Raw genomic sequence first — 25888 nt, forward strand, 5'->3', positions numbered from 1 at the left:
TGGATGACTTGTCTTGGGTAGCTCACAATCACATTTCCTATGGTGCAGGCTAAAAGAAGCATACGAAGACAAAGTTAGTCACCCTGCTCAGTGCCAAAATCACCACAGTTAAGCAGATTGTGAGTTTTATATTGTTGTCCTCTGTTTTTCTAGGTTTCTTGTTTGAGTTCCCTGAAATCTTGCTAGTACTTAAAATTGCAACTTAGCCCATGGTGGCATATTTTGAATGTGATGATGGTGTCCAGGAAGTCAGAGGAAGTGTATCTTTAAGAAAAATATCAGCATCGTCCTCAAATTGCATGTGCAGAATTAATTGGAGGCAAAGCAGTTGTAGCTTAAATTGGTCTTCAATTTCTATTTAGAGTTGGCAATAAAATACCTCTTCATGGAAGTAGAAAAATATTCACTTTGAAGGACTTGAATACTATAGGGATGGTTGTAGTAAAACCTATTTGGAAATACATTTAATGTTCAGTGAAGAATCTTTATACCTTAACTAATAGTTGGGGTCTCACACTGAATAATATGTTCAGTAAGTGTAATTGTGCCACCATGATTCCATTACAGAGGAAATCAATTAACTCCCTCCTGGTTCATAACATCAGTTATTTTAGACACTTTTTCAGGCTAACTTGGAACTTTTTGAGGGAAAGAGTAGACTGCTAGAGTTAGATTCATTACCAAATTTAGTCCCTTTCAGAGCATGACAGTGGTATTTTTGCAACAAAACTGTAAGTCTTATTGCCTCTTCTTTTTCCCATCCCATCTGGCATAAAAAGGCAAAAATTGTGCATGAAGGCTGTGTTAAAGGCACTGGAAGACATTAGCCCAGATTAGGTCTCCTTTGGCAGGTGGATGATTTGACAATGGAGGAGTGTAACTTGTTGCAGAAGGACTCTAGTAACTATTATTGGTCTCCTCCTATTTCCTGCTGTAACACAGAAAAACATATTAAAAAATGTGAACTGCAGGATAGTAGAAATATTTGTAATTCTATAATTGCAATCTCAGCCTTCTTGAAATTGCACCGTAGTTTTAAAATTGTTTTGCACACTCTTTTCTTCAAAGTAAAATATCTCCATAGAGCCTTTGCTCCTGGAGATGTCCTGCTTTGAAGGAGTCAGTGTTCAGATTACTGCTACATGCAACAGTAAGTTCAGTCTTCCATTTCCCTATCTTTCATTTTAGTGCAAGCATTCAGGAACTGTCTAGTTGTTCAAGATGTATAAAGTTACTACGTGAACTTTATTCTCTGCAGGTAACTTACAACCCTCTTTGAAGACGGTTAAGGCACCAGAACACTTCAAGGAGGACAGTTCAGAAGCTTCAAGTCAGGAGGAAGGTAGTTGTGTACTTTAAGGTGGTTTTTCTCTGAGAAATTTTACCACACTCAGTTTTGGAAGTCATGCAGTTGACTGATTTCTTTATTGGTACAAAGCTGACAGATTTGAATGAATTGTGCTATATAAGTGAAGAATTTTTTTATCCTCTCAGCACTTTAGTTAGGGGATTGCAATATAATCCAAGGAGTGGGAGTGTTCTAAGCTCGGAGGCAGTTCGCAGCTGCGTTGAGCAACCAGGAAGATACACTTTACAATTGACTTGAGCCGAAATTGATTATAGCTTTTCATGTCTTTACCTATTTTTCAGTTACAAGGGTTAGAAGTTGAGTGCAGCATTTCAAGAGTTTTGCATAAAATGTGCCAAATTTGTTTATCTTTTAGTTTTGCACAGAAAGGATGTTCAGCTTTTCCTCTTCTTATTCTTAACCTGTGCTGCTTTAATGCTCTGGACTGTTAATAAGGACTCTTAACTTTTTGGGATTGTAGTGAGTATTGGCTACAGTCTGAAAGCTGTTGGATTACAGTCTGAAAAGAGTTCATATTTAGAAGCAGCAGCCTAGTGGCTGGTTAGTAATTTCATTCTGAAAGGAATGGCAAGCCAGTTTTGATTTGTTTTCAGTAGCAAGCGAGTATAAGCGTCTGGTAAGTGGAAACGATGAGAGATGGGACTGATGGGTGAAGATGGACCACTGAACGCTTACAGTAGTTTTCATAGAATGACACCAATCTTAATCGTGTTACACATCAATGAGATGCTTGCAGTTGATCAATGCAATCAGTAATCCGTATATACAGTAAAGTTTTTTCTTATTAAAAAAAAATCATTACTCTTCTTCAAAATTAAGAACGCACTACATAAACTTAGAAGACTTAAGACTATGTTATAGAAATTGCTCAAATAATATTTTATATAGTGTCCTTAAAAAGAAAAATCTGTTCACTTGTTGAAACTACAAATGAATTTCAGAGCACCTTTTCTGCCATTTTAGTGAAGTGCTACCAAAGGTTTAAAAACCATGATTTTCTTTTTCCCAAAAAAAACATAATTTGTACTTGTCTGTAGCATTGAGGGGAGTTCAGGCAAAATGATGGCTACCAAGAAGGCCAAGACCATCAACAGACGGAATCAAGAAAAGTTGCTGTTGCTAGTGTTTTAACCGTTGCCTTAAAGAAAAGGGTAGACGGTGTCTCTAAAGTTCTTGTTTCTTGTTTGAGGCAGTATCTCTTCTTAGGTCAAATGTAAATTGTGAATTTTTTAATTGCATAGTGAATTTTGAGGTTTCAAGTGCAATAATTCTGTGTGAAACTTGTCTTCATTCACTATTCAGAATGTGGGACATAGTTTTGAGGTTAATTTTAGCAGTTCAGAAAAAATTACAAAATCTGTACTTTTCTGATTGAATCTTCTCTCTCCGTCCATTCATACTGGGTAATGTTCAGTCACACGTTTAGTCCTTATGACTAAATATGGAGCTGAGTAAATGTAAGCAGTTGTTATACTTTCATCTTTCTACTTCATTCTTCTGTGAAATGGAAGGTAGGGAGTCTCACTTGTACTGTCTTTACAACCTGATCTGTCTTCTGTGTAGCAACTGTTAATTTCAGCACTGTAAATTAAGCCTAGCATATTTAACAGAGCTATCTTCTGCTACGTGTCTTATAAGGATGGAAATAGGAATTTGTTGGATTGATTGAAAAAAAGGAAATCAGAATTGCTGTTAGAATTATGCTTTGTTTATTTTTTTTCCAGATGTAGTGCAACACACAGCAGTTCACAAGAAACATAATGGAAAAAGTCCTGTTGCCAAGTAGGTACTAGGTTGTAATGTGACCACTTCTGAACTTCATTTTTAGTGCTTTGACAGTATGTTTCCTTCTAGATTGAAACTTCTTTGTGGGGTTTTTCATTGGTTGGGGTGCTCTTGTTTAATTTTTTTGTTGCTTGAAAGGGCATTGTTAACTTAATCTGTATTAGAAAAATACTTCAAAAGATCCTATTTCTAAGTCTAGGTCTGGGTAGTTTGGAATGCTCTTCCAAATCTTGTGCATTTTCACTGCTTGAGTTGATGTTTTGTTTTGTGTTTATAAACTGACTAACATAAATCTGTATTGCATATATTTTTCCCATGTGCCCCCTGCACACCCCCCACCTCCTCCCATGCATTTACTGAAAATTTCCAGTGCTATTGATGTTAAGCTTTTCATCAGTAGCTCAAGTATGACTTTGCAGGAGAAGGTAGTCTGTTCTCTCCCATCCTTAGTAGCAAAGCCACTCTCTCCCATCCTTAGTAGCAAAGCCACTCTCTCCCATCCTTAGTAGCAAAGCCATATATACCTTACTGGTTTATGTCCATTGTAAGTGGAAGCATTTCTTAACCATTTAAAGTAGCTTATGTATGCTTTCAGGTATATTCAGTATGTAATGTGAATTTAGCCATGAATGTATTTTGATCAGAAACTTCAGAGATCTTTGCACACGGTTGTGCAATACTTGAACTATACCAGGAGAAAAAAAATAGGTAGAAAATTTATTGTGATTTTACAGTTTGGTTTTGTGTTGTTTTATCTGTAGGTTATATTTGTCTTGGGGAGGGAGAGAAGGAATTAACTGGAGTTACAATAATTACAATATTGTAATACAATATTACCCTGGGGAAGATTCACAGTTCTTTAACAGACAAGATTCTTGTGAAATTACCAACTGGAAAACTTAGTGATTTGCTTCTGTTTTGTTTTTTAATCCTCCTACTTAGTTCACAACTAACATTTCTCCAATGGAATGTCGTCTTGACAAAATCTCTTATTATACCAGTGGATACAGCATTCTGTGAAGTCGTAGGAGGGCCATCCAAACTTACTAGTGTATAGTTACTGAAAAAAATTTTTTCAGTGTTCATTGTACAATAAAGTACACTAAAGTAGACTATATCTGTCTTTCAGGAAGGAAAGACAGGAACAGACCTTTCCAAACGTCTCTCATTCCATGATAGAAACTACTGTTGCTAGCTGTTATTTTCTTTTTTTTTTCTAAGAGGGGAAAGTGTGTTTATTACTTGACTGCTAGAGCTCTGTTAGTCCTCTGCTGTTTGATTGATGTATCTGTCTTCTTAAAATCTGTGCCTGCTATGAAATGGTGCTGAAGGAAACTTTCCTCAATATATATAAAACTGCCTAGAGTCAAGAGCACTTCATCTCAAATAGCATTGGTACATTTCAGGAAAATTTTTACATTATATTTGTCTACCTTTGTATTATGTATGGCAGCCTTACTCTTGAAAAGGTACAAAAAATTTACCTGTAGGAATGAGATGTGACATACAAAATAAAAAATTCAGTAGTATTTCAGCTTTACATGAAATGACTGCAAATTTGGCAGCTGATTCACTTAATGCCATTTGGCAGAAGTTTCTGAAGTGACCTTGCTTATATCTCTACAGTTATGGGCTCATGTCTGTATTTTGGGACCTTCTTGAGTTCTCACTATTTTAATATTCTGTTGTACATAATTTAAGTGGTTTAAGCATTTATTTCCAGAGGTATTTGGTAAGTAGCTGCTGCAACCTTAGCAAGTCTTTGGAGTGAACTAGATTTCTGCCATCATGGGAACTGAATAACATTTCCTATGCAGTAACCTTCATAAAGCAGCTTGTCAACAGCCTTGAATTAAAAGGCACTTTCAATGATCAGCATAGTATGTTGATAAGAATTCAGAAGTGTTAGGCCCCCCTCCCCCCTCCTTTTTTTTTTTTTTTTTGGCGTCCAGTCAGTAGGAGGGCATAGTTTTGGATGGTAGATGAAAAAGTTTACTGGCCTGCATGCCTACTGACTCCGTCACAACCCTCACTGTTTTTCCAGCGGTCTTTGTTGACCAGTGCTCTCAGGTTTAGTTAAATAACTGCTTCTGACTGGCTGCTGTTTAGAGAAGCTGTAGTGAAAGGCATTGTCCAGTCCAAGTAAGTGCCAAATGCCACTCCCATTTACCAGCACTACTCAAAACTAGCAATCCCGAAGGTAAAGCAAGATGGCCATTTTGAAATTCAGGCACATACCAGCTGCAGTATGATCTGTAAGTAACCATGTGCTGCTTTCTGAAACAGGGATTACAAAGTAGTTCCAGATTTGCCATTAAGCATAAGGAAGAAACAAGATGAGTTCAGAATACCTTTCGATCTGGAAAATTTCCCCACATCTGGTATGAAAAAAGCAAGCCAGAAGGCTTTGTGTGCGGAAATATCCATGGAAACTCTTCTATCAATTACTGTATTCTGCAAATAAAATTTTTCTGAATTTTGCATCAAATTATAGTAGACAAATGAAAAAGGAACTCCAATTATGTTCAGATTATTAGTATAACTTTAGAGCACTAGAACTCCTGTAATTTAAATCTTTCAAATCTCTTGACAATTTCTAGGGTTTTCTAAAAGCAAACTAACACAGTTTCCCAACGTGATGCAAAAAAAGTTTGTTGGTAGCAAAGCCTGCAAGTTTTTTCACATCTTTTTTTTTTCTTTCAGCAGCACTAGCAGTGCAAAAAGTTCTTCACTGGATAGCCTTAACATACAGCACTCTGAGCAAAACGGGGTAATGGACTGGAGAAGAAAAAGCTGCGTTGTCCAGCAGCATCCAGAGCACTGTACAAACCTACTTGACCAGGTGTGTTGCTTTTTTCTCTTTAAAGCAATATTCTGAGACACTTGACTTTCTGCTACACATGATTAGATTTAGCTTTAAAATATCAAGAGGCCTACTAGAATTGTACAAGTGTCAAAAGTTCAAGTTGCTATTGACTTAATTAGAACCCTTATAATTCTTACACTTACCATGGTCTCATAAAGCTGTTTTGTGTATGAATTTGTAAATCAAATTTCCCTGTATGGTTTAAATAATTGGAGAAGTCTAATGTTCATTTATAATCAGACACTTCCCATTATTGTAACTTATTGTTATTGGGAAGAATTTCAGAACGCCTGAGGAATTTTTGTTATTGCAAGGAACACACCAGAAGCCGTATTAATAACAAAACTGTATTAACACTGCAGAAGAGACAACAGGTTAAATACATTCTTCCTATCTTATCTGTGTTATTTAAGTAACTTACATATTAATCTTTGTAGAAAGAAATTAAGAGCTAGGTGCATATACGCTTTTTGTGAGACTTGCATTTCTCCAGTGGTCAATTTTGATGTGAGTATAGTTGAGAAGACTTGTAAATAAAATCATCAGCTTAAATTGGGGAGAGGAAGCCTGCTTACTGCTTATATCTGAAAAACTTTGAATGTTAGAATTGCTTAATATTAGTCTTATTCTACATGCAGGATTTGGCAGTTTATTATGTGGGGAATAGCAAGTTAACAAAAACAGTTTCTTTTTTTCACAAAGCAGGGTGATGAATTGAGATTTGCTTCTAAAGGTGAAATGGTAGACTGCATCAGATCTTGAAATATCACAAGCTTGAGGAAAGAAAATTTCATATACCAGAGTAGAGGAAAAGCTACTTCCTATTTAAAGTATGGCCAAATATAGCATATTTGTACAGAGATTATTTCTAGGTTTTCATAAACGTTGCTTCTTTGCCAAATACAAGATACTGCTAGCAGCTAGCAATAGTATACTTTGAGTTAGGCAGGTGCTTTGTTTTTTCCTTATGTGGTTCTAGGTCGTATCCTAGAATTCAGTTTTAAGACTAGGTATTTAAATAATTTGCCACATGTACTTCCAACCTCTTAACCATCAAATAACTTGATAAATTTGGTAGCTTCTTAAAGCTCATGATTAGTATTTTTAGTGGGTATGTGATGAAATACATTTGAGTTTATCCTCAAGAGGAATAACAGCATGCAAACATAAATTGATTGATATCTGCAGAATATTTGCAAGTAGTGATTTGCTGAGTGTTTTGCTGCTAACAGCATAAACACAAGACAAGATGCATTATTCTAAAGGACTGGATGCACTGTACTGTTTGTGTGATTATATCACCTGTGAGCACACTAGTCCTGGACATGCAGACCTTTCAGGCTAGAAAGGATTTTTTGCAGTCTTTTGTGATACATATTCTGTTGTTTGACTGGCATCTTTGTATTTTCTGTCCAGCATACAGGGGAAAAACGAAGTCTGTCTGCAGTAAGCAAGAAGAAAGGAAAGCCACACCTGGAAAGGTAGGTTTCTGATGTAATGCAGGGACGAAGTGTAACACATTCATTCTGATAAATGGAATCTACAATCAATTAGGTGCTTTGTTTTGCTACTGTGGAACAAAAGCTGGCATAGCGCGAGGCCAGTGTATATAAAAATCCTTATTTTGTCTTCTGAAAAGAAGTAACTTGAAATATGCAATGTAATTGTATGCATTCATTTCTCAAAATATCAGTTGTCATTCAGCAAAAAGATGAAGGAGCAGAAGCAGGTTCTTAACCAATACTGAATTACCTTTTTCCGTTTATAGTTATTTGCAAGTTAAAAGGTGTAAAGCTGTCTAGAAAACACTGGAAGTCAAATAAGGATTGACAGCTACCTTTAACATTATGCAGTGGACGGTAACTTGCTGAAATGTTTTATTGAAGATAATTTGCACATCAGAGGTCTTCAGAACTTCCTGTAGGCTACATAATCCCGCATGAGGAAGTGAAAACATTTCCACTCTTACCTAATTCTCTGTCTACTTCCAAGATGGCTTTCTGCCATTTTGTTACTCTGTAGTCAGATGCTTTATGCCAGTCTGGTGTAGGACTGCATTATGCACATTAGCTTTCAAAGATGACTTTAGATTCAGCTGCAGCATTGCTTTTTTTGTGTGTTTTCATTTTTAGATCTTTATTCGTAGTGTTTAATAACGCTGCTTGCAGTTTAGTTTCTGGTAGACTGCACTAACAGCCTTTACCTATTTGATTATTATTTGTTCTTATAGCGATTAAGTATACATTTCATGCCTGGAGTCACTGCCTTTGTTTACACTGGTATTATATGTTCATTCATGGTTAGTTATTTGTGCCCATGCATTTTGAACAAAAAAAACATGAAAACTATTTACACAGGGAGAAAGCAAAGAAAACCGACTGCCGGTTGAATAACAGGACTAATGGTGTTAGAGTTGCAGCATCACAGCACATCCGTACAGGAACAGCAAAAGGTAAGGCAGTTTTTTTCCTCAAGTTATTTGTAAGAAACAATTTCCAGCCTTGCTGATTTATGAATTGTTCTGCACTAAAGGGGAAATCAAGAGTCTGAAATGTGTTTTGATGCAAGTCAGCATGTTGGCTGTCTAGTCTGTGCTTTGACTTGCTGTATAGAAAATGCGAGACTCTATCTTCTGTATGCAGTTGCTCAGGGTATGTCTCTTTTCATGCGTAACTGGAAAAATCCTAGTGATATCTCTGTAATTTGCCTTGCATGGAGTAGTAATTACAAAAACAGTTAATATTGGGCTACTTTGATATGAAATTCAGAAGTCTGACTACATGGAGGTCCAGCATCTCGTCATCAGTGGTATCTTTGCTGTTCATTAGTTTCTTCAGCCATTGTGGAATGGCCCACATGGAACCCGTGTAAAAAATCTTCTGGTGCGAACCATTCATGAGCTGGTGTGTAAACTAGGTGACTACTGAGCTACAACACTGAAATGTGTATACTGCCCTAACACGGTTCTCAAACTTGAGTAATCCATCAAAATCCAGTGTCTAGGCCAAGACTTGTATACATCAGTTATATGGCGAAATTATATTTGTGCTGCTTTAGTAATTTGAGTTTCCAAGCTTCAGTATAGATTTCTGAAGGCATGTGTTGCCCTTTGACTTGCCCATCTTTATGTTTCCTAAGCTCCTGGTATCAGTTGCAGCCTTGTCTCTCTTTTACTTAGTTCTTGTGACCGGAAGTTGAAAAATAGTTTGCTTTTTTCTACATCACCTTAGTGGCATAAGTGTTAAAAGGGCGCTTACAGTGCCTTGTCTTGCTCTTGCTGCCAGTTGGGGTAGAGTCTTCATTAAGGTTTCATTTTCTCACCTCTTCTCATGTTTGAGAGTTCAAGGGGGATCCAGTTCTAAGTAATTGTCATGTGTTTTATGGGCAATTTTTGTTACCTCCTACTAACCGTATTTGACTAAAACTTTAAGAATTCGCAGTTCACAAGCTTAGCAAAACCAGATAATTGTAGAAGGTTGTAGCCAGGAGCTATACAGACAGAAAATGTACTCTGCAGGACAGCTTTGCCGCATAAATTTCTGATCAATTATTGTTCTTATTTTTGGGCAAAACACACTGAGCTTTCATGAACTGTCTCTTGGGAGATTCTGTCTCCCAGGTGACAGGTGATAGGACAAAGGGGAAATGGCCTCAAGCTGTGCCAGGGGAGGTTCAGATTGGACATGAGGAAAAAATCTTTCACTGAAAGGATCGTGAGGCACTGTCACAGGCTGCCCAGAGAGGTGGTTGAGTCACTGTCCTGAGAGGTATTTAGAAGACAGGTAGACGACGTACTGGAGGATATGGTTTAGTGGCAGATAGGTATGATAGAACTTTATCATCTCAGTTTTTTTTTCTCCAACCTGGTGATTTTGTGATTGAAGAGGTGACGCAATTTTGTGTTACTTAGTGCAAAGCTAAATCAGGAATGCTTTGCCATAAGAGTTCTGTCTGCTCGTTACTCACCACTCCACGGAAGTGAAACTGATACTGTGTCTTCTACTGTTGGTTAGTTAAGGCTGCTTCAAGAAGAAACTGCAATCCACAGAGGCTGGAAGCAGTTAAGCTCAGAGATGAGCTTTCTACCTGCACGTTTGCTTACTAACATCAAAATGTTTTTTGAGATACCTTATTGGAGACATAGTCCAAAGATAAAATATTAGTGTTGCAGTCCGAGTCTCTGCCTAGCTTTATATATCCAGGTTTGGTTTGAAACGCTCTGTTTTGAGTCAGTCAGCTCTTGACTGCATCATGTTTTCTTCCATTTTTTCCTCTCTATTTTTAGTTTTTCAGAGGCATCAATTAATTACACATGTAAGTTTGAAGACTTGCTACTCTGTGACTAGCACTTTAGACTCTTGGTTTCAGTTGTGCAAGGCTGACACTGCTATTCCAGGTTATATTAGATATTCAAAATACTTGTTAAAATAATCTGACCAATTACAGGTTTAATCTAGGAAATAATGTCAGGACTGTGGCATTAAAGCAGCTTTTTGATGACTTATCCGAACCTGTTTTACTTGCAATAGCAGTAATAAATTAATTAATAATTTATAAATAAAATAATAACATATAAGAATTAATAAAATAATAGTGTTATAATTTCTGTACTGGAGTTTTGCCAACTGAGGCTTTAGGGGATGGAGTTTCTTCCTCCAAGCTAGTGTCCGGCATACTCTAAGAGAAGCTGCGTCTGTCCTGCTCCTTTTCCTCTGAGGCTGAAGTTGAAAGCCAGAGCATACTAGCTACCTATTTCAAATCTAAACCCACTCTGAAAGCTGGTTTCTTGCAAATGGGTTTCCAATGATCCCATGCAGAATTTAGAAAACAATAGTAGTTTTTTTAGTTCCCTTTTTTCCTTTAGATAGGTTTTCTTGATATAGTTTTCTGAAAAAAACAAAAATGTAAAAAGGTTACTATTTTGATGCTGCCTGTTGAATTAGCTTTCTGCCTTTGCTGGTGTGACCAAGGCAAATTGTGAATTGCAGCTCTTTGGGAATGCTTTGATCACTACCATTTAGAGGAGATTATTATTGTACTTTAGTACAATTTGGTACAAGCATCACAAAACTTAAGAGTAATCATTCTTTTCACTGCTGTGCATAAATATCCATTTTCAGGATCACCTTCTTTAACGCCAAGGGTTCGGTCATGGCAGATTTAGGGACAAGACTAGTCTTGAATGCTGGGAGTGGGAATGTTAGGAATACAGGGGACAGATGGAAGTAAGTGGGAACAAACAAAAATCTCAGCTAGCGTGTGATGTGAGCAAACCAAAATAACTTTACTTCCATATACTGAGATTAAAAATAAAAATGCCAATTTTTATTTTTAGATCTGAATTTGGACGCTGGATCTGGTCATGATACGTGTGGAGAAACATCATCTGAAAGTTACAGTTCTCCTTCTAGTCCACGACATGATGGGAGGGAAAGCTTTGATAGTGAAGAAGAGAAGGACAGAGGTTGTATTTATGGAAAGCATGCATGAACTTTTTTATTCCTAGACTAGTCTTCCTTGTATTAATTTTAATTAGTTTCTCATTTTTGTTAGCCGCTTCTATTTCTGCACTCTTCATAGAACACACTTTGCTTTGTGTGTTTTGTAACTGGATGGTTTGAAGGCTTCTAGCAAATAGCAGGCCTGTTTAAATATTATTTGGTTTAGGTTACTGCATACATGAAGTAACTTTCTGACCTCAGTGGCATGGTGACCTTCAGAAATTTCAGCAGTAGAGTAATGGGAAAACCTTTGACATGAAAGGGACGGGTTTTATATCAAATTATCTGTGGACTGTTTGAGAGGCCCTCTTTTTGTACTGGCAATTTAATTTGCTACTCCTTCCAACTCTGAGTAAGCTATGTTGACATCTTTGTAGGTATAAGCAAATTCTGAATTCGGTCTGTGCCCCGCTCTTTACACATGTGGATGCTACCGTGTCTTTGACTTGTGTGTTATTTGGGCAATTTGGTATAGGCAAATGATGGAGTTTGACCCAACTGTATTTGAATGGAAATCATCTCCAAGTAATTCTAATTCAGGAAGACATAACTATCGTTTGTGTCCTCAAACTTGGGAAGCTTTATATGGGTAAATGAGGCCAGGACACGGCTATATATTGTTTCAGATTGATTCTTCTGACTGGCAAATGCTTTTATCTCCACAGATACAGACAGCAATTCTGAGGACTCTGGGAATCAAAATACAACCAGGTTTACAGGCTACAGTGCTGTCAGTTCATCAAATATGAACAAATCTGCTCAGATCTCTTCAGTGAATAATGAAAATGGAAGCCTTTCAGAAGATCCTTTGAATGCAAAGTTTCAACATATTTCCTTCATGCCTGCCTTACACTGTGTGATGCACAGCGCTGCCCAGAAGCCTGAAGCAGTTGTCCCGCCACCCATATCTGCAGATGGTAAAACAATGGGAATGCTTGTTACCACGCCTGTTGCTGTCTCGCCAGTGAGAGAGTCTGCAAATTCACCTCCTGGTGGAATGGGCCCAGTGACCTCTGGTGAACCTGAGAAACGTCTTGAGCTGATGGCTTCCCCTTTGCCAGTCCCATCAACTTTCCTTCCACATTCTGTCCAGCCTGGTAGCCCTGCTTTGCATTTGGCTATACATAGATTGAAAATGCCCTCTCCGCAGGGTTCATCGGAAAGTTGCACAGTTAATGGACCGCAGCAGCCAACAGGAAACTTAAGTATTGGATCACCAAATACTGCCTTTATCCCAGTCCACAATCCAGGTAGTTTCCCAGGATCCCCAGTTCCTACTACAGATCCCATCACAAAACCTGCATCCCAGGTGGTAGGACTGAATCAAATGGTGCCTCACATTGAGGGAAACCCAGGAGCAATCCCTCAGCCTACCAATCTAAAGGTAGTTCTTCCAGCAGCTGGTCTCTCCACAGCAGCACCACCACCTCCATCAGCTTCGTACGCTTTGCCAGGCAGCCCTCATGCTACCAGTGTGTTGCCCAACCAGAATACAAATGTGCTGAACACTGTAGCAACTTCCTCACCACCTCAGTCTGCTGGTTTAGGTGTTGGTCAGGTGCAGTCCACTGTTCCTCCTGCAATACCTACGCATACACCAGGCCCTGCCCCTAGCCCGAGCCCCGCTTTAACACACAGCACTGCACAGAGTGACAGCACATCCTACATCAACGCTGTTGGAAATAATAACACTAACGGGACAATGTTACCTCCACAGCAGCTGGGATCTGGTCCCTGCGGTTCTTGTGGACGTAGGTGTAGCTGTGGGACCAATGGAAGCCTTCAGATTAATAGCTATTTTTATCATAACCCACTTCATGGACAAGTCTACAGAGTTCCATCTTTCTTCACTCTGCCATCACTTTGCAATGGCAGCTACCTCAATCAAGCACATCAAAGCAATGGAACACAACTTCCTTTCTTCCTGCCTCAGTCTCCATATGCAAACGGGCTTATGCATGACCCAGTGATGGGGAGCCAAGCCAACTATGGTATGCAGCAGATGGCAGGATTTGGGAGGTTCTATCCTGTATATCCAGCACCTAACGTAGTTGCCAACACAAATGGGTCGGGACCCAAGAAGAATGGGAACGTTTCATGTTACAATTGTGGTGTAAGTGGACACTATGCGCAGGACTGTAAGCAGTCATCCATGGAGGCCAGTCAACAAGGTAATCATGATAACTCCCAGCGGACTTGCTTTTGAGTTTAGCAATTTCTCTTTACCTTTCTGAATGTGCTGTTTATGGTCTTGCAGAAAGGTGTGCGTGCGTGTGTATGTTTTGTGTAAATGATTGTGCACTAGTGACCTGCTCTGAAACTGCAAAGTATCTTATCTCTGCCTGAAAATTTTGTAGAACAGTGCAAGGGAACGGGGTTCGCAGTGCGAAGTTGAAAATGAGCATGATTCGGAGCTGGGAAGTCACAAACTGTATCAGTCCTAAATTGTCATTCTTTTTTCACCAGTTTGTTTTTGGTGTTATGTTGAGACTTGCATGGTGTTTCAGTTTTTCCATTCCTGTTCAGTGTTGGGGTATTTTTGGAGAGCATTCATTGGCAAAAAGTGAAAGATACCAGTTGCTGTCTGTGATACGAACTTGGATTCTCAAAACTTGTGAGAATTTAAACAAAGCAACAGACTGGCCATTTGATAATTTAAGTTTTCTAAAGCTTACCTTTGCACAATCAGCCATCCTTCTGTGCCCTGTCATACAATACATTAAGGAAACACGCTTTAACTTTTCAGACAAGTTGCAGCAAAAAGGCAGAAACTGATTGGAACTAAAAATCAAAGGAATGGCTTCAGTCTTCTATGTTATTTCTCTCTCCATCCAGAAGAATGGAGAAAACACAGTGATTGCATAGAGCATAAACTGTTTTTTTTATTCTTGGCCTGTGCCCCTTCTGACTTGACTTGTTTGGTTGGACTGGAACAGGAAAGAAACAACCTTGATGGGGATCGTCTTTTCTTTGCATTTTATCCATTAAAGGTAAAGTCGTGTATCTGCAGTCTATACCTTTTTTAAAACATACAGTTTTAGCAAGCGAATGAAAGAAAATTGTATAAAATTTTAGGACCTACTTTAAAAGGGCCTGGAGGGTGATAGTGCCTTTTGAAGAGCATGTCCATTTTGATACCTTGTAGTGGTTTTGTAATCCATTTTAATTGCGAGCAGTGACTTAGTAGTTCTCTTTCCTGTTTTAGGCACTTACAGACTGAGATACGCACCTCCCCCTCCCCCTTCCAATGATACCTTGGATTCTGCAGACTGAAACAAGTAAACATTGCCTACTTAAACTGAAGCTTGGGAAACTGGGGGAAGGTGTGTGTGGGAGGGTGGGGGTTGGTCTTGTGTTTTGGGACATTCCCTGTTCTATATTCTTTTGAAATTTTTCACTGCTTTTGCACCTCTGTTCCATACAAAAGAAGAAAGCCAAGTCCCTGGTCTCCTCCTGGTTCTACAAAAGGCTTGCGTAATGCATGTGATTCAAACACACAGCCAAACAATCAAAAAGAGCATTCAAACCATGCTTTTGCACTGAAGACTTGAGACATGTGCAATGTTTACTGCATTTTTTTTTAGAAAAGTAAGTCCTCTGACCTCTGGCATCACTGGCGGAGCAGCCATATGGTGAAAGAAGAAACCCAGTCATGTTCCCCACCACAATCTCCTTCTCTCCCTCCCCTCCTTATGCTGCTGTTTTATTTTTTTTTCCCTGTTTGTCCACGTGGATTCGTTGGACTTACATGAATGTTTAGCAGTTCATACAGACCCACCCATACTCTAAATTAATGCTCATGAATTGAGGGGAGATGTTCAAACGTCTTGTCAGGAGAGCCCAAAGGAACACACAATACCGTATGTGTACTATATCTGATAATAATACATAGACACAGCTCTCGAGAGTCCCAAATAAAAGAAAAAGGTAGAGCAGGAAGGGGCTGAAACTGTGTGGACTGGAACAGATTTTAAAAAATGGACGAGCTTAAATTGACAGATTTTCCTTCCATTTGTAGCTTTTTAGCCTGTATGTTCAGCAACAAAGGTGAAGAAAATGGTATGAGTGTTGTACTCCGTGTGTTTGCATTTGTAATGAAAGTTGACAGCATTTTTTTCCTTTTTTAAAGCTATTCTACATCGTGTCAACACAGAATGAACATTACTTGATCGAATATTTTTTTCCTAAACTATTACAGTGTTGCATTGTACTTAGAATGTAAATGTTTTATTTCAAACTGAACAAAAGGTATGGTTTTCTACAAAATAGTCAGGTATTAGTATTAGAACCTGTCTACCAAATAGCAAAGTCACTATTTTATAACAATTTACCACTATGCGTAATTACGGTATAATGTGAAAGATTGAAATGAGTGTTAAGATGGTATTAATCATGTCAGTATCATGAGTAAGTAAGTTTAATGCTGCTGTATTTTTTATTTTATTTTTAAAAGCCAATATATGTACTAAATTGCTTCCAGGTAATATTTGATTTCCTAAAGTGCACTGAGGTTATCTGGAAGATGAGTGTATTTTTTGACTGCTGCATTCAACACCGGTGAACAACTACCACTGTATATCCATAGGGTTTGGCATTCCTCACAGTTCATGGCAGAAATGTTTTTTCTTAAAGTCAGGCCTGGTGTCCGGTAGAGGGATGAAATAAAATCAATCTTGGGTTCAGCCATCTCATAAATTGCTAAACAAACAAAAAACTTGAAGAAAAAAAAGCTTGATTACTACATTTCTTCATAGGTAGCATTTATATTTATAGCACCAGTGTACATTTTGAAACTTTTTTCTTGGGGTGGGGAGGGAGGGGCGGGGAGGGAGGTAGATGAAAGCTTTAATTTAAAAAAAAAAAAGTTTAAGTAGTAAATGAAAATTATTTTGATTAAAATTTTTATTTGATCTGGGTATTTTTGGACCACTTGAAATGAATGAACTGCGTTTGAGTTGAAGTGAGGGTGTTAAACCACCAATGGACTTGTATTGTGAATTACCTGCCAGTTGTACTTTATGGAACTTATTTTATGATTTAAAATACTGTACTGTAAATAGGAGGTATGTTACCTTCTCTTTATTTGTATGTTTACCATATACTTTGATATTTGAAATGTACTGGAAAGGTCACTTATATTTCTAGAAGAGATTGGATTTTATGCAACCTTTTTCCTTGAATTAACAGCAATAAAAAAAGGAAAAAAAAAAAAAGTACCTGTGTGCAAATGTTGTCCTTTGTCATCGAGAGCAGTGAGATAAAGTGTGATGCTCTGCCTCTGGGTGTATGGGATGGGGTTGTGGAAGGCTTTGGCAAGCCACCGCTCTGGTTGGAACCTGTCACTTCTAAGACAAAGCTGAGAGTATTTGACATAAGGTAAGGTCAGTCTTGTGTCTGAAGTTAGGATATTGTCTCTTGATTTAAACTTAATGTTGGTTAGAGGCAGGAGCATGGGAGCAAGAGGATGACCTTGTGTGATGGACCCTGGACTCTGACCGAAGCTCTTCCAGAACAGTTTAAGCCTGTGTTATATTCTGGTAGCCCCTGGATTTGGGCTAAAAACTAATTTAAACATGCTTTTTTTTTTTTTTACTGCAACACAAATACTGTGTGTGGTAGTTATGGGATAACGGGGAAATGACATCTTTCATCCATGTGTTAAAATAGACTGAAGGAGAACAACAGTTGCTGGGAGTAGAGAAGCAGCTTAGAAATGCGCGGGTTGCTGCTAGTACCTGAATGTGCTTGGGTAGTCCTGAGAAAGAGAAGGGCACTTAATTATTCTCACCTCACTCTACTGTGTAGACAGTGCTTCTAATTTCTGCTGTGTAGCAGCAGCTTATATACAGAGCTGAGGCTCACAGACTATCTTTATCCCAGCTTACTCCCCGGAACATCCTGCTTCCTGAGAAACCAGCTAACGTGATGAGAAGCCTCAAAGTTGACAACAAACCCAACCTCCTTTCTTCAGCCAATTCCCATAATAGTGCTTGTGGTGGGAAGGGACCTTCATAGGTCATCTAGTTCATAACAGGTGGTATTGAAACTCAGCTGTCACACAAACATCATCATACAGCTCTCCTTTCTGCGTGTCTTGTGTCCCTTCGCTGGACACAAGGGAGCACGCACACCTATCCAAGGAATTTGTGAATTCTTGTATTACTTTGAAAATGAATGAAATCTGCTACTTGCTGTGCCATTTGAGATACTGATGCTCTTGTTTGCCTGACTGACACCATCTGTGCGTGCTGCAAGCAACTTTGACTTTAATAGATTCTGGCTGGATTTATCAATTAAAAAATTTAAAAATGTGTGCCCTCTGGCACAGCAAACAGTGGAAAATGCCCCGTTCTTCTAATCCTTGTTTTGCTGGAGACCTACGGGCATTCACCTAGCTGTCCTCCTTGGCTACACTACTGCTGCCTGGGTGATCAGTTTCAGCTACAACTGCAGTTCAAGAGAGAGGTTCTCTCTCCTGCTAAGTGACTTGGAAACCGTTGAATGCCCTAAAGGTAAATGAGAAAGTCCTGGAAGCTGGCAGATGGAAACCTATTGTTTGTACAAACCGTTTGGTGCCTGAAGCTAGAAGGAAAAAAAAAAAGATAAATGCGGCAGGTATGGACAGGATTGAAAAGATGAGAGCGTAAGAGATTATGATGGTGTATGCTTCTGGCTTATGAGTGAACAGATGGCCTCATTTTCCTATCTAAGTGACATTAGGATGGCAGTGATGTTCTAGTGCCTAGATCTTGACTTAGTTGATCCTCCGAAGAGGTGAACAAACAGAGGGCATACATGTCATGTTGTGGTGGGTGGAAAGGAAAATGTGCAGAAAGATACACAGAGAACTGTGAAACTAAACCAGCGTAAAGCTACTTCAGCTGTAGGAAGATGGTAGTACCATCACAATTTGTTTCAATTTTGGTCTTTCCTGCCTCTGGAGGTGTGCTGACCTGAGTAACTGCTCTCCTGAAATAAGATTGCCTAGATTCTGTACACACAAAAAGGCAGCTTTGGGCAATACTGTGTCCTGCTCACGGCTGGTAACTACAGCTGCTAGAATTAGGCAAAGGGAATGTGGACTCCACTTGTGCTTGTTAGGAAGAAGTGGAGGTGTCCTAAAAGTGTAGTTCTGAGTCTATACTAGGGCTCATTTACCGTCTTGGTTACGGGAACAGGATCCAGATACTAACAGTACTGATAGTCCTGTGCTCCTCTAACAAGAGGAAAAGCATATCCGAGAGGGCTGTCGCAGGAAGAGCGTGCTGCCTCTCTGCCCGTGGCTGCTGTATGTCTCGGCAGCTCGTCGGGATAGAGAAACGGGGTTCTAGTTTTGATCCAGTCTTCCATGGAGCTAACAGCAGCCATCAGACATGCTCTTGAGCCTAATTAAGCTGCACACTGGAGTGGAATAGAGATAAAAATGTATGAACAGCTGTATTTTATCAGGCTGAAAGTCCACTATGCCTGCATACTGTCTCCAGCAATGATTCGTAGTAGGTATTTCAGAATAAATTACTTTTTTTTTTTTTTTTAAATTAAAAGACTTTGCAATTACTGCAAAGGTTGCCTGGTTAAATGAAAGGAGTCTCTTAAGATCATCTTCACAATAGGTGGCAGCATAACTCCACCAGTGGAATATATGTACACTTCTGAGGTACCACGCAAGATGCTTCCGCTTTATTTGGTTTTATCATCTTTGTGGCATGTAAGTAAGCTTACTTGGGGGATTTCTTTGACTTGATTTTGTAATGATAGTTTCTGTAGGGTTCTCTCATGTTCCTGTATTTTCTCACATGAAGAGCAAATGAATTGTTGTCTTAAAAGAACAAGAACACTAAATGCAGATGTGAAGTATTCGATACCTAAAGCTAAAATAGCCTCATAGGTCTCATAGTGAACACTGAAGACCCAGAGAATTGCAGCCACGTGCGAAAGCTGTGTCTTAAGAGCTACTGAGCATTAAAGTGGTCCCAGATACTTGTATTCATACAATGAGGAATGCTTTCTGAGGACCTTATAGCTTTGTTTTTCCCAAAATAAACTAATTCCTGAAGAAGTCTAGTTATCTTTCGGGATAACGTCTCGTATTTATCTCTCTCTACTTAGTCTGAAGGTTCACAGATCAGATATTTTTCTGGGCTATCTCATGCTCAGGAACATGTCGCCCAAGAAACAGAACATAATAAAGCCATTATTTTTAATATAGATACTCCCTGGCTACTGTGAAGGGTCACTGTTGTATGAATGGGTCAATAAAACAATGTACAAAAGCACAGACGAAAAAAAATGTGTTCAACTTGTTAAAAAGATAGAACAGCTGTGTTTTAACTGTTAGTGCATTCATTTTAGAACTCTCCTCTTTCATCTAAAATGGCCATTTTTTATTGATTTCTAAAGTCTGTTTCTTTCCTGAGATAGAGAATGTTGATGACTGACAGAAAATGAAGAATTAACTCCTACTGGTGCTCATTGGTGCAACTAAAGAAAGATGGGGATTGTTGCTTAAAAAACTTACTTGCCATTTAAGTTCAGTTTTAAAGTACTGGTTAGAGGCTTCTTAAAAAAAAAAAAAAAAAGTAGTATTATACATCAGAAAATATAATTAAATAATAAAATTTAAAATTACATTAAAATATTCTTATTTTACATCATTTGTAGTTTAAAAGCTTAAACCATGGCAATTTCAACAGCTTCAGATATTTTTCTTGTTCTGACTGAAAAAAAATTTTGAAACTGATGGCACGAAGAGGTGGAGTAGGCAATATCACGTGTACCCGTATTTGTGTTGTTATCAAAAGGCTCTTTTCTTTAAAGTTTTTTTTAGAAGATATGCATGTGCCTGGGGAAAAAAAGTGGGCAGCTTAGCAGTGGCAGGATTTGTGGGTGAAAACAACACAGGACTTACTTTAATTGCTCCTTAAAGATCAGATTGGTTCCGAGGTGCATATTGACAAAGACCTGTAGGTATTTCAAACTGAGCGTGTGAACGCTGACCTCTGTCAGCACACAAAATAAAAATCAGAGATGAAAAGATCAGTAATGTGTGAGGAGGGAAAGAGAGAGGAAAGCAACGGGAACACCACAAAAGTACCAGGAGGCACTGGGGAGTGCTTAATTATCACACATCACTCAATTTCTTACTGCAGCTCAGGCCCACTTCATAGCAAAGAACTGCAAGAAGTGATTGCATCTATTTGGTACAAACCCTGCTGAATTCCGCTTTTCACCACAGCGCAGTTGAGCATATTGGGCATGTGATATTATAGAAGAGATGAGTTCTTCCAGCAACCTACATAGGGCTAATTTATATGGACTCTGAACAGGCCATAATAATACATTTACAATCTTACGGTGTTCGTAATTCTTAGAGCTACCCAAAGCTGTCAGTCAGCTAACACACCCTTTAGAGCATTGCCTCCTCTTGAGTTGTTTTCCATTTTCATCTTGTGTTTTTGCCTTTTTGTTTGGTCACTTTGATTTTGCCCTGCTTAGCCTCTTAAAGTCTCTTTTACGTGCGTGCTAGAACCATGCATGTGATGGAGGGCCCTTTGAAATGCTTTAATCCATAATTAATGGATTGAATTAATTATGGATTATTATTGTTTGCAGACTCGCAAACAGTAATATCAAAAACTTGCCAATCCAAAATAAAACAGCCTATGCAAGGGGGAACTATTTCAGTTTGAGCTTGTGCCAGCACCTGCCATTGCAGAAACTGCTAAATAGGAGTTGGGACAGTCAGCATCGCACTTTGAAAACACTACGTTTCTTTCTAAGGAAGGATATCTTATTTCTAGCAGGGTGGCAGGTGGAGGAGGCAAAGAATGGGATGTTAATTTAGAGTTAGACAGGAAAATGAATGTGCTCGGCTACTCTGCAACTAAAGCGCAATGCCCAAAGGTTGTCACGCCTTCAGTGCCGCTGGAGACAGCAGCTTGACTGAGATGTGACATAGCTGTTCCTCCGTCCATGCCTGAGCTGTTCAGCCAAATGGCTACAGACTTACGACAGTACATCCCTAAATTTTGTTCTTGTCTGTGAAAGAGAATACTGTAATGCTGTTATTGCCATCTATTACCAGCAGGTTCCTAATCCCAGTGCCTGCACGGCACAACCAGAGGGACTGCCGTGCTTCTGTCCCACCTAGCCCAGACCTGGTAGGTTCACAGAAGTAGGGCAGTTCTCTCCTTCTGGCTATGAACAAGGGGACCACTGCCCAAAATCTGGCAGAGGATTTCCTTCCTGAAGGATTTTTTTTCCCAGGCATGTGGGTGCCGTCTGTTTTCACTTGCACTAACAGCCCCATCATTTCTGGCAAAGCCCACAGAAAGAGGAGGTGTTCAGCAGCGGGAAGGTTAGTTCACTTCAGCAGTGGCTATCCTGTGGCTTACAGGTTTTATGTCACACTGCATTTAACTGGTGATCTGCCTTAACTCTCCTGCTGTTGCCAGAGCCCCTTGGATCCCCCAGGGCAAGGGTGAGCCACCTCTTGGTCAGCTGCAGGTGAATGCACGGAAGCTTAGATAGTTTTAAAGCTGGTTTTGATTTGTGCATGGGTGGGGGGTGTGTAACATGGTGATGGCAGAGGAGTGGAAGCTGGATTGGGAGCCGCGAAGTAACTGGAACTGCTCAGTGGTGGTCTGTGCCGCAGAAGCTTTGTTTCCAAACTTCAATCACTTCTGCTTTTTCATTCACTTTTAAAAGCGAAAGCCTTCCTAGCTGGTAGTCTTCTCACAAGCAAGTACAGCAAGATTTGGGACAGCAGGTCAAGCCAGACAGACAGCAGTAATGGTGTAGAAAGCTAGAGTGGAGGCACCTAGAAAGTTTAATCAGGTCTTTGGGCCTTTACGTGCCCCCTGGTCCCCCCAAAACCATCTTCCTGATTTATGCTTTGAAATTTCATCTTTCAGTTCTTCAGTGCACATCTTTAACCAGCTCTAGGTAACTTCCATATTCAAAAGAGTTTGGGCTTTCTCAGGCAGAGGGAAGGCCATGTGAGCCCTTCCCTCTCCCCTCCCTGCCGTGCATTGTCACTCACCCCCAGTTTTTCAGCGTTTCTTTGTTTGCAAGTGTATCTGGTTTCCTTCTGAACTCTTTAAAGCTCCTTACTTCCATGACAGACTAACGCATTCCATATGCTCGCTTCCCTTTGGTTGGCGAGCTCTTCCCATCTCTGTCTCTGATGGAGGGGCATGCCAGGCTCCCCCTGTTGCCACTTGAAAGCTGGGAAGCTCCCTTGGCTCTTCAATAAAATTTAATAAAATTAATTTTGCTTCAAACGCTCTTTGCCTGGAGCTGTACACAGCGCAGCTTTGCTCTGCTTAGGTGTTTGCATATTGTGTCGTAATTGTTTCATCCATGCCAGGATACTATTTTTACAGCTGGCTGTGCCTTTGATAGAAGGAAATGTGAGAGTTTAAAGGCGGGAGAGAGAGAGAGAGCGATGGTGGGGAGCCACGGCAGCTGTCTGCGCCATCCCCAAGAGGGGAGCACTGACCCACCACACGGAGCACCAGCAGGGTGTTTTTTCAATAAAGGAGGAAAAAAAAAACAAGCCAAAGCTAATGCAAAAATGAGCAGCTGGCATGATCAGGGCCTTGGGAGCACTAATAAGCCTTAACGAGCCCGTCCCACCTCCCATGGGACCTCCACCCAACCTGCCCTGTGCCCAGCAGCCCCAGTTCAGCTCAGCTGCATCTTCGGTGCCTGCTGGAGCAACACTGTTCACTTGTCTCATTCCGACGAAGTGATGGACAGGTCTTCCCAGGAGGTTGTCAGACCCATGTTGTAGGTGCCCCCTCTCCTGCCTGGACCCCCTGGGTGGACCCTAGACCTGCATCTGGTCTGGAGCCTGGAGGGCTGCAGAGTGGTGGAGGTCGCTCTCCCTCACGGGGCAGCCTTGCTGTCCTGCAGCTCCCTGGCAAACATCGCTTGGTGTCTTGCAAAGCTTGTGTCTTCATCTCCTACGAGGGCACTTCTGCAACATATAGTCTGAAGATCCATTCCGACTAGGTAGCGGTTTCCTTCGTACCAGCTCTGTATTAGCTATGGGCCAAAGGACAGTGGATGGCAAATAAGAGAGATGGAGGTCATCCAGTTTGCAGAAGACAGTATTTTAAGTGTTTGATAATTAATAAAACACAGCTGGGAAGAGGGAAGAGACAGAAAGAATCATACTACAATGTAGCTATTAGAATCGCTAAATATTGTTTATTTTAGGCTGGTTCAGGTTCAAATTCAGGCCTGGGTACTCCTGAACTAATTTCTGTTGTGTAACTAATGGAAAGCCAAAGCAATGCAGAGCTGACTGAGCTGGCTGTGCCTCTCCGGTGAGGCAAACAGGGCTTTGCAGCTACACTTTTATGCAAGTGTTTTTGCAGCAGTGCGGAAGCCATTAAAGTGTGTGGTTATGGATTTCACTGCTCATTTGAGACCGATTAAAATAAGGTATTACAGAGTGCACCTGAGGCAGCAGGGACAGGTGAAAGAGAGCAGATTTTGCATGGGGCTGCTGTTGCCTTGTCAAAGAAAGCAAAATACATTTCTTTAATTTACAGGTACCACAGTCTCAGCTAAAAAGTCATTTACCAGCACTTATCAGCACTCAGGGCCTAAAATGTCACTTTTCCTTCCCTGAGACAAAGAGCATCACTAATCTTGTGGTGCTCCCTTACCCATATGGATGCAAATGCATATTGAATGAAGGCTGGTTTGTTGCTAGAGGTGTTTCGAGCCTACAGGCTGCTCGTTCCCGATCTAGGTCTTTGCCTGCCCTTTGGTTATCTGTGAAGAACAGCAGCTCAAGGTGGGCTTTCTCAGGTGAGGTGTGCACATAGCATCTGAGAGGAACAAAACGAGTGCAGCTGGGCACAAATATCCATATGAAAGACCAAGTTGATTATCTTTTCATCTCCATTTCCACTGTGCTGCCTCTGTTTGGTGTCATCTAATTTTTGGCTTCAAACTATACTGTGCTACAACCTCCCATGTTCTTCCTTGTTCCTGCTCATTTCCAGCGAGGCAGTGGGGTCAGCTGCAAAATTCCTGCTTCCAGGTCTGCTGCTGAGTGTGTTGGATAGTACTTTCTCCTCTCTGGTTATGCCATTTTCCTGTGGTTTCCCTCCATTTCATCTCTTTGTAAATGCTGTACTTTGGTGTCTGACTCAGTCCACCCACAAAGACTGTGGTCTATCCTGTTGGGGTTTATTTTCACTGGTTGTAAGTTATTTCTCAGTTATCTTTTAATTCAGCTATATATTTTTATTCTGCACTGTGTATTTTAACATTGTTATGTTAGGATGATGTCATACTCTGGCTCAAAGATCTTCAAAAGTTCAGAAGAAGTAACTGGGGACAAGTTCACTCTTCAGATTAATTTTCTTCTGAACACCAAGTAGATTGGTCTTTCCTTCTCGCACAGGATGAGCATCAGTTACAGCGGGGTGATGAGCCCCTCCCATGTCTGGGGTGTGGGACATATGACAGGAGCATAGGTGTGGTTTCTGTCCCTCATGGGATTAAATGAAAACTCAGGTGCAGGTGAGATGGTCAGTTTGGTGGCCACCGGCGCTAAATGGATGGCAAGAGGATGGCCGACCTCTAAACTAGCATGGCATGAGGTGGAAGCCATGCTATACATGTACCACATGTATACATTTTACATCTTCTGTAAGATAGATGTATACACAAGTATACATCTTCTTTTTTGAAGACAGGCTGAGAGTGCTTCTTTTTTCCTCTAAAACTGAATGTCCTCACACTGAAGTGCCAGCTGAAAACAGAACCTCCCTGCAAGGTGGGAACGTGTCTCCATCTCCTGCCCTGACCCAGTCAGTGCTGTGAGTTCCACGGGCCTCAGACATCTCCAAGGACTATGCTTCAGTTGATGGCCTCTTATTCCCACCACTGACACATCTGGGTGCCCTCTGTAAGTGTGCAAAACCAGATCTGTGGGACATCCTCCTTCTAGATTAATCATGACAATTCCTTAATAAGCTGCTGTATTCTGTCCTACTTAACACTGCATTTGTTATTGTTGTAGACAGGGAGCTCAACTCAGTAGCCTGGGCATAGATGTCTAGTGTTTGAGAAACCTTGGTGCACCCCTGCAGACCTCCAGCTGCCTCTACAGGCATGTGCATGTCTCCTGTGCGTCTTGAGCCTTATTTTCTATCCCTGTGTCGCTGCCACAAGTAGGTGTGGGTGGTTCAGGTGGCAGTGAGACACCCGGGTGCAGGCGGCTGGAGGAGGTTCCTTGCTGTGCTATCTTTACAGTAGGAGCAATGGGCAAAAATACAACTATCAGCTGGCATTGATTGCTTATCACTTTTTATCAAGTTTGCCCCTCTGTTGTGCTAGCTACAA

At 40.3% G+C, this 25888-nt stretch overlaps 1 protein-coding gene across 5 annotated transcripts in view; it reads left to right on the forward strand.

Moving 5' to 3' along the window:
* The window catches only part of ZCCHC2 (zinc finger CCHC-type containing 2), a 40699-nt gene extending 23993 nt beyond the window's left edge, over nucleotides 1-16706 (forward strand). The window contains exons 7-14 of one of the 5 annotated variants that reach the window (XR_008448508.1): nucleotides 1259-1342; nucleotides 3094-3151; nucleotides 5858-5996; nucleotides 7437-7501; nucleotides 8378-8472; nucleotides 11356-11484; nucleotides 12187-14511; nucleotides 14727-16706. Coding sequence is in view for 4 of the 5 variants with exons in the window: in XM_009569400.2 (XP_009567695.2) it covers nucleotides 1259-1342; nucleotides 3094-3151; nucleotides 5858-5996; nucleotides 7437-7501; nucleotides 8378-8472; nucleotides 11356-11484; nucleotides 12187-13692; nucleotides 14727-14794 (2144 nt within the window). In the remaining variant the exon portion in view is untranslated. The remainder of the gene's footprint in view (nucleotides 1-1258; nucleotides 1343-3093; nucleotides 3152-5857; nucleotides 5997-7436; nucleotides 7502-8377; nucleotides 8473-11355; nucleotides 11485-12186; nucleotides 14512-14726) is intronic. The other 4 variants (XM_009569400.2, XM_054058673.1, XM_054058674.1 and 1 more) reach the window with 4 other exon arrangements.
* The last annotated feature ends 9182 nt before the right edge of the window (nucleotides 16707-25888 follow it).

This window comes from Cuculus canorus, chromosome 2, assembly GCF_017976375.1.
Source record: "Cuculus canorus isolate bCucCan1 chromosome 2, bCucCan1.pri, whole genome shotgun sequence".
In the NCBI taxonomy this organism is placed as follows: Eukaryota; Metazoa; Chordata; class Aves; order Cuculiformes; family Cuculidae; genus Cuculus; species Cuculus canorus.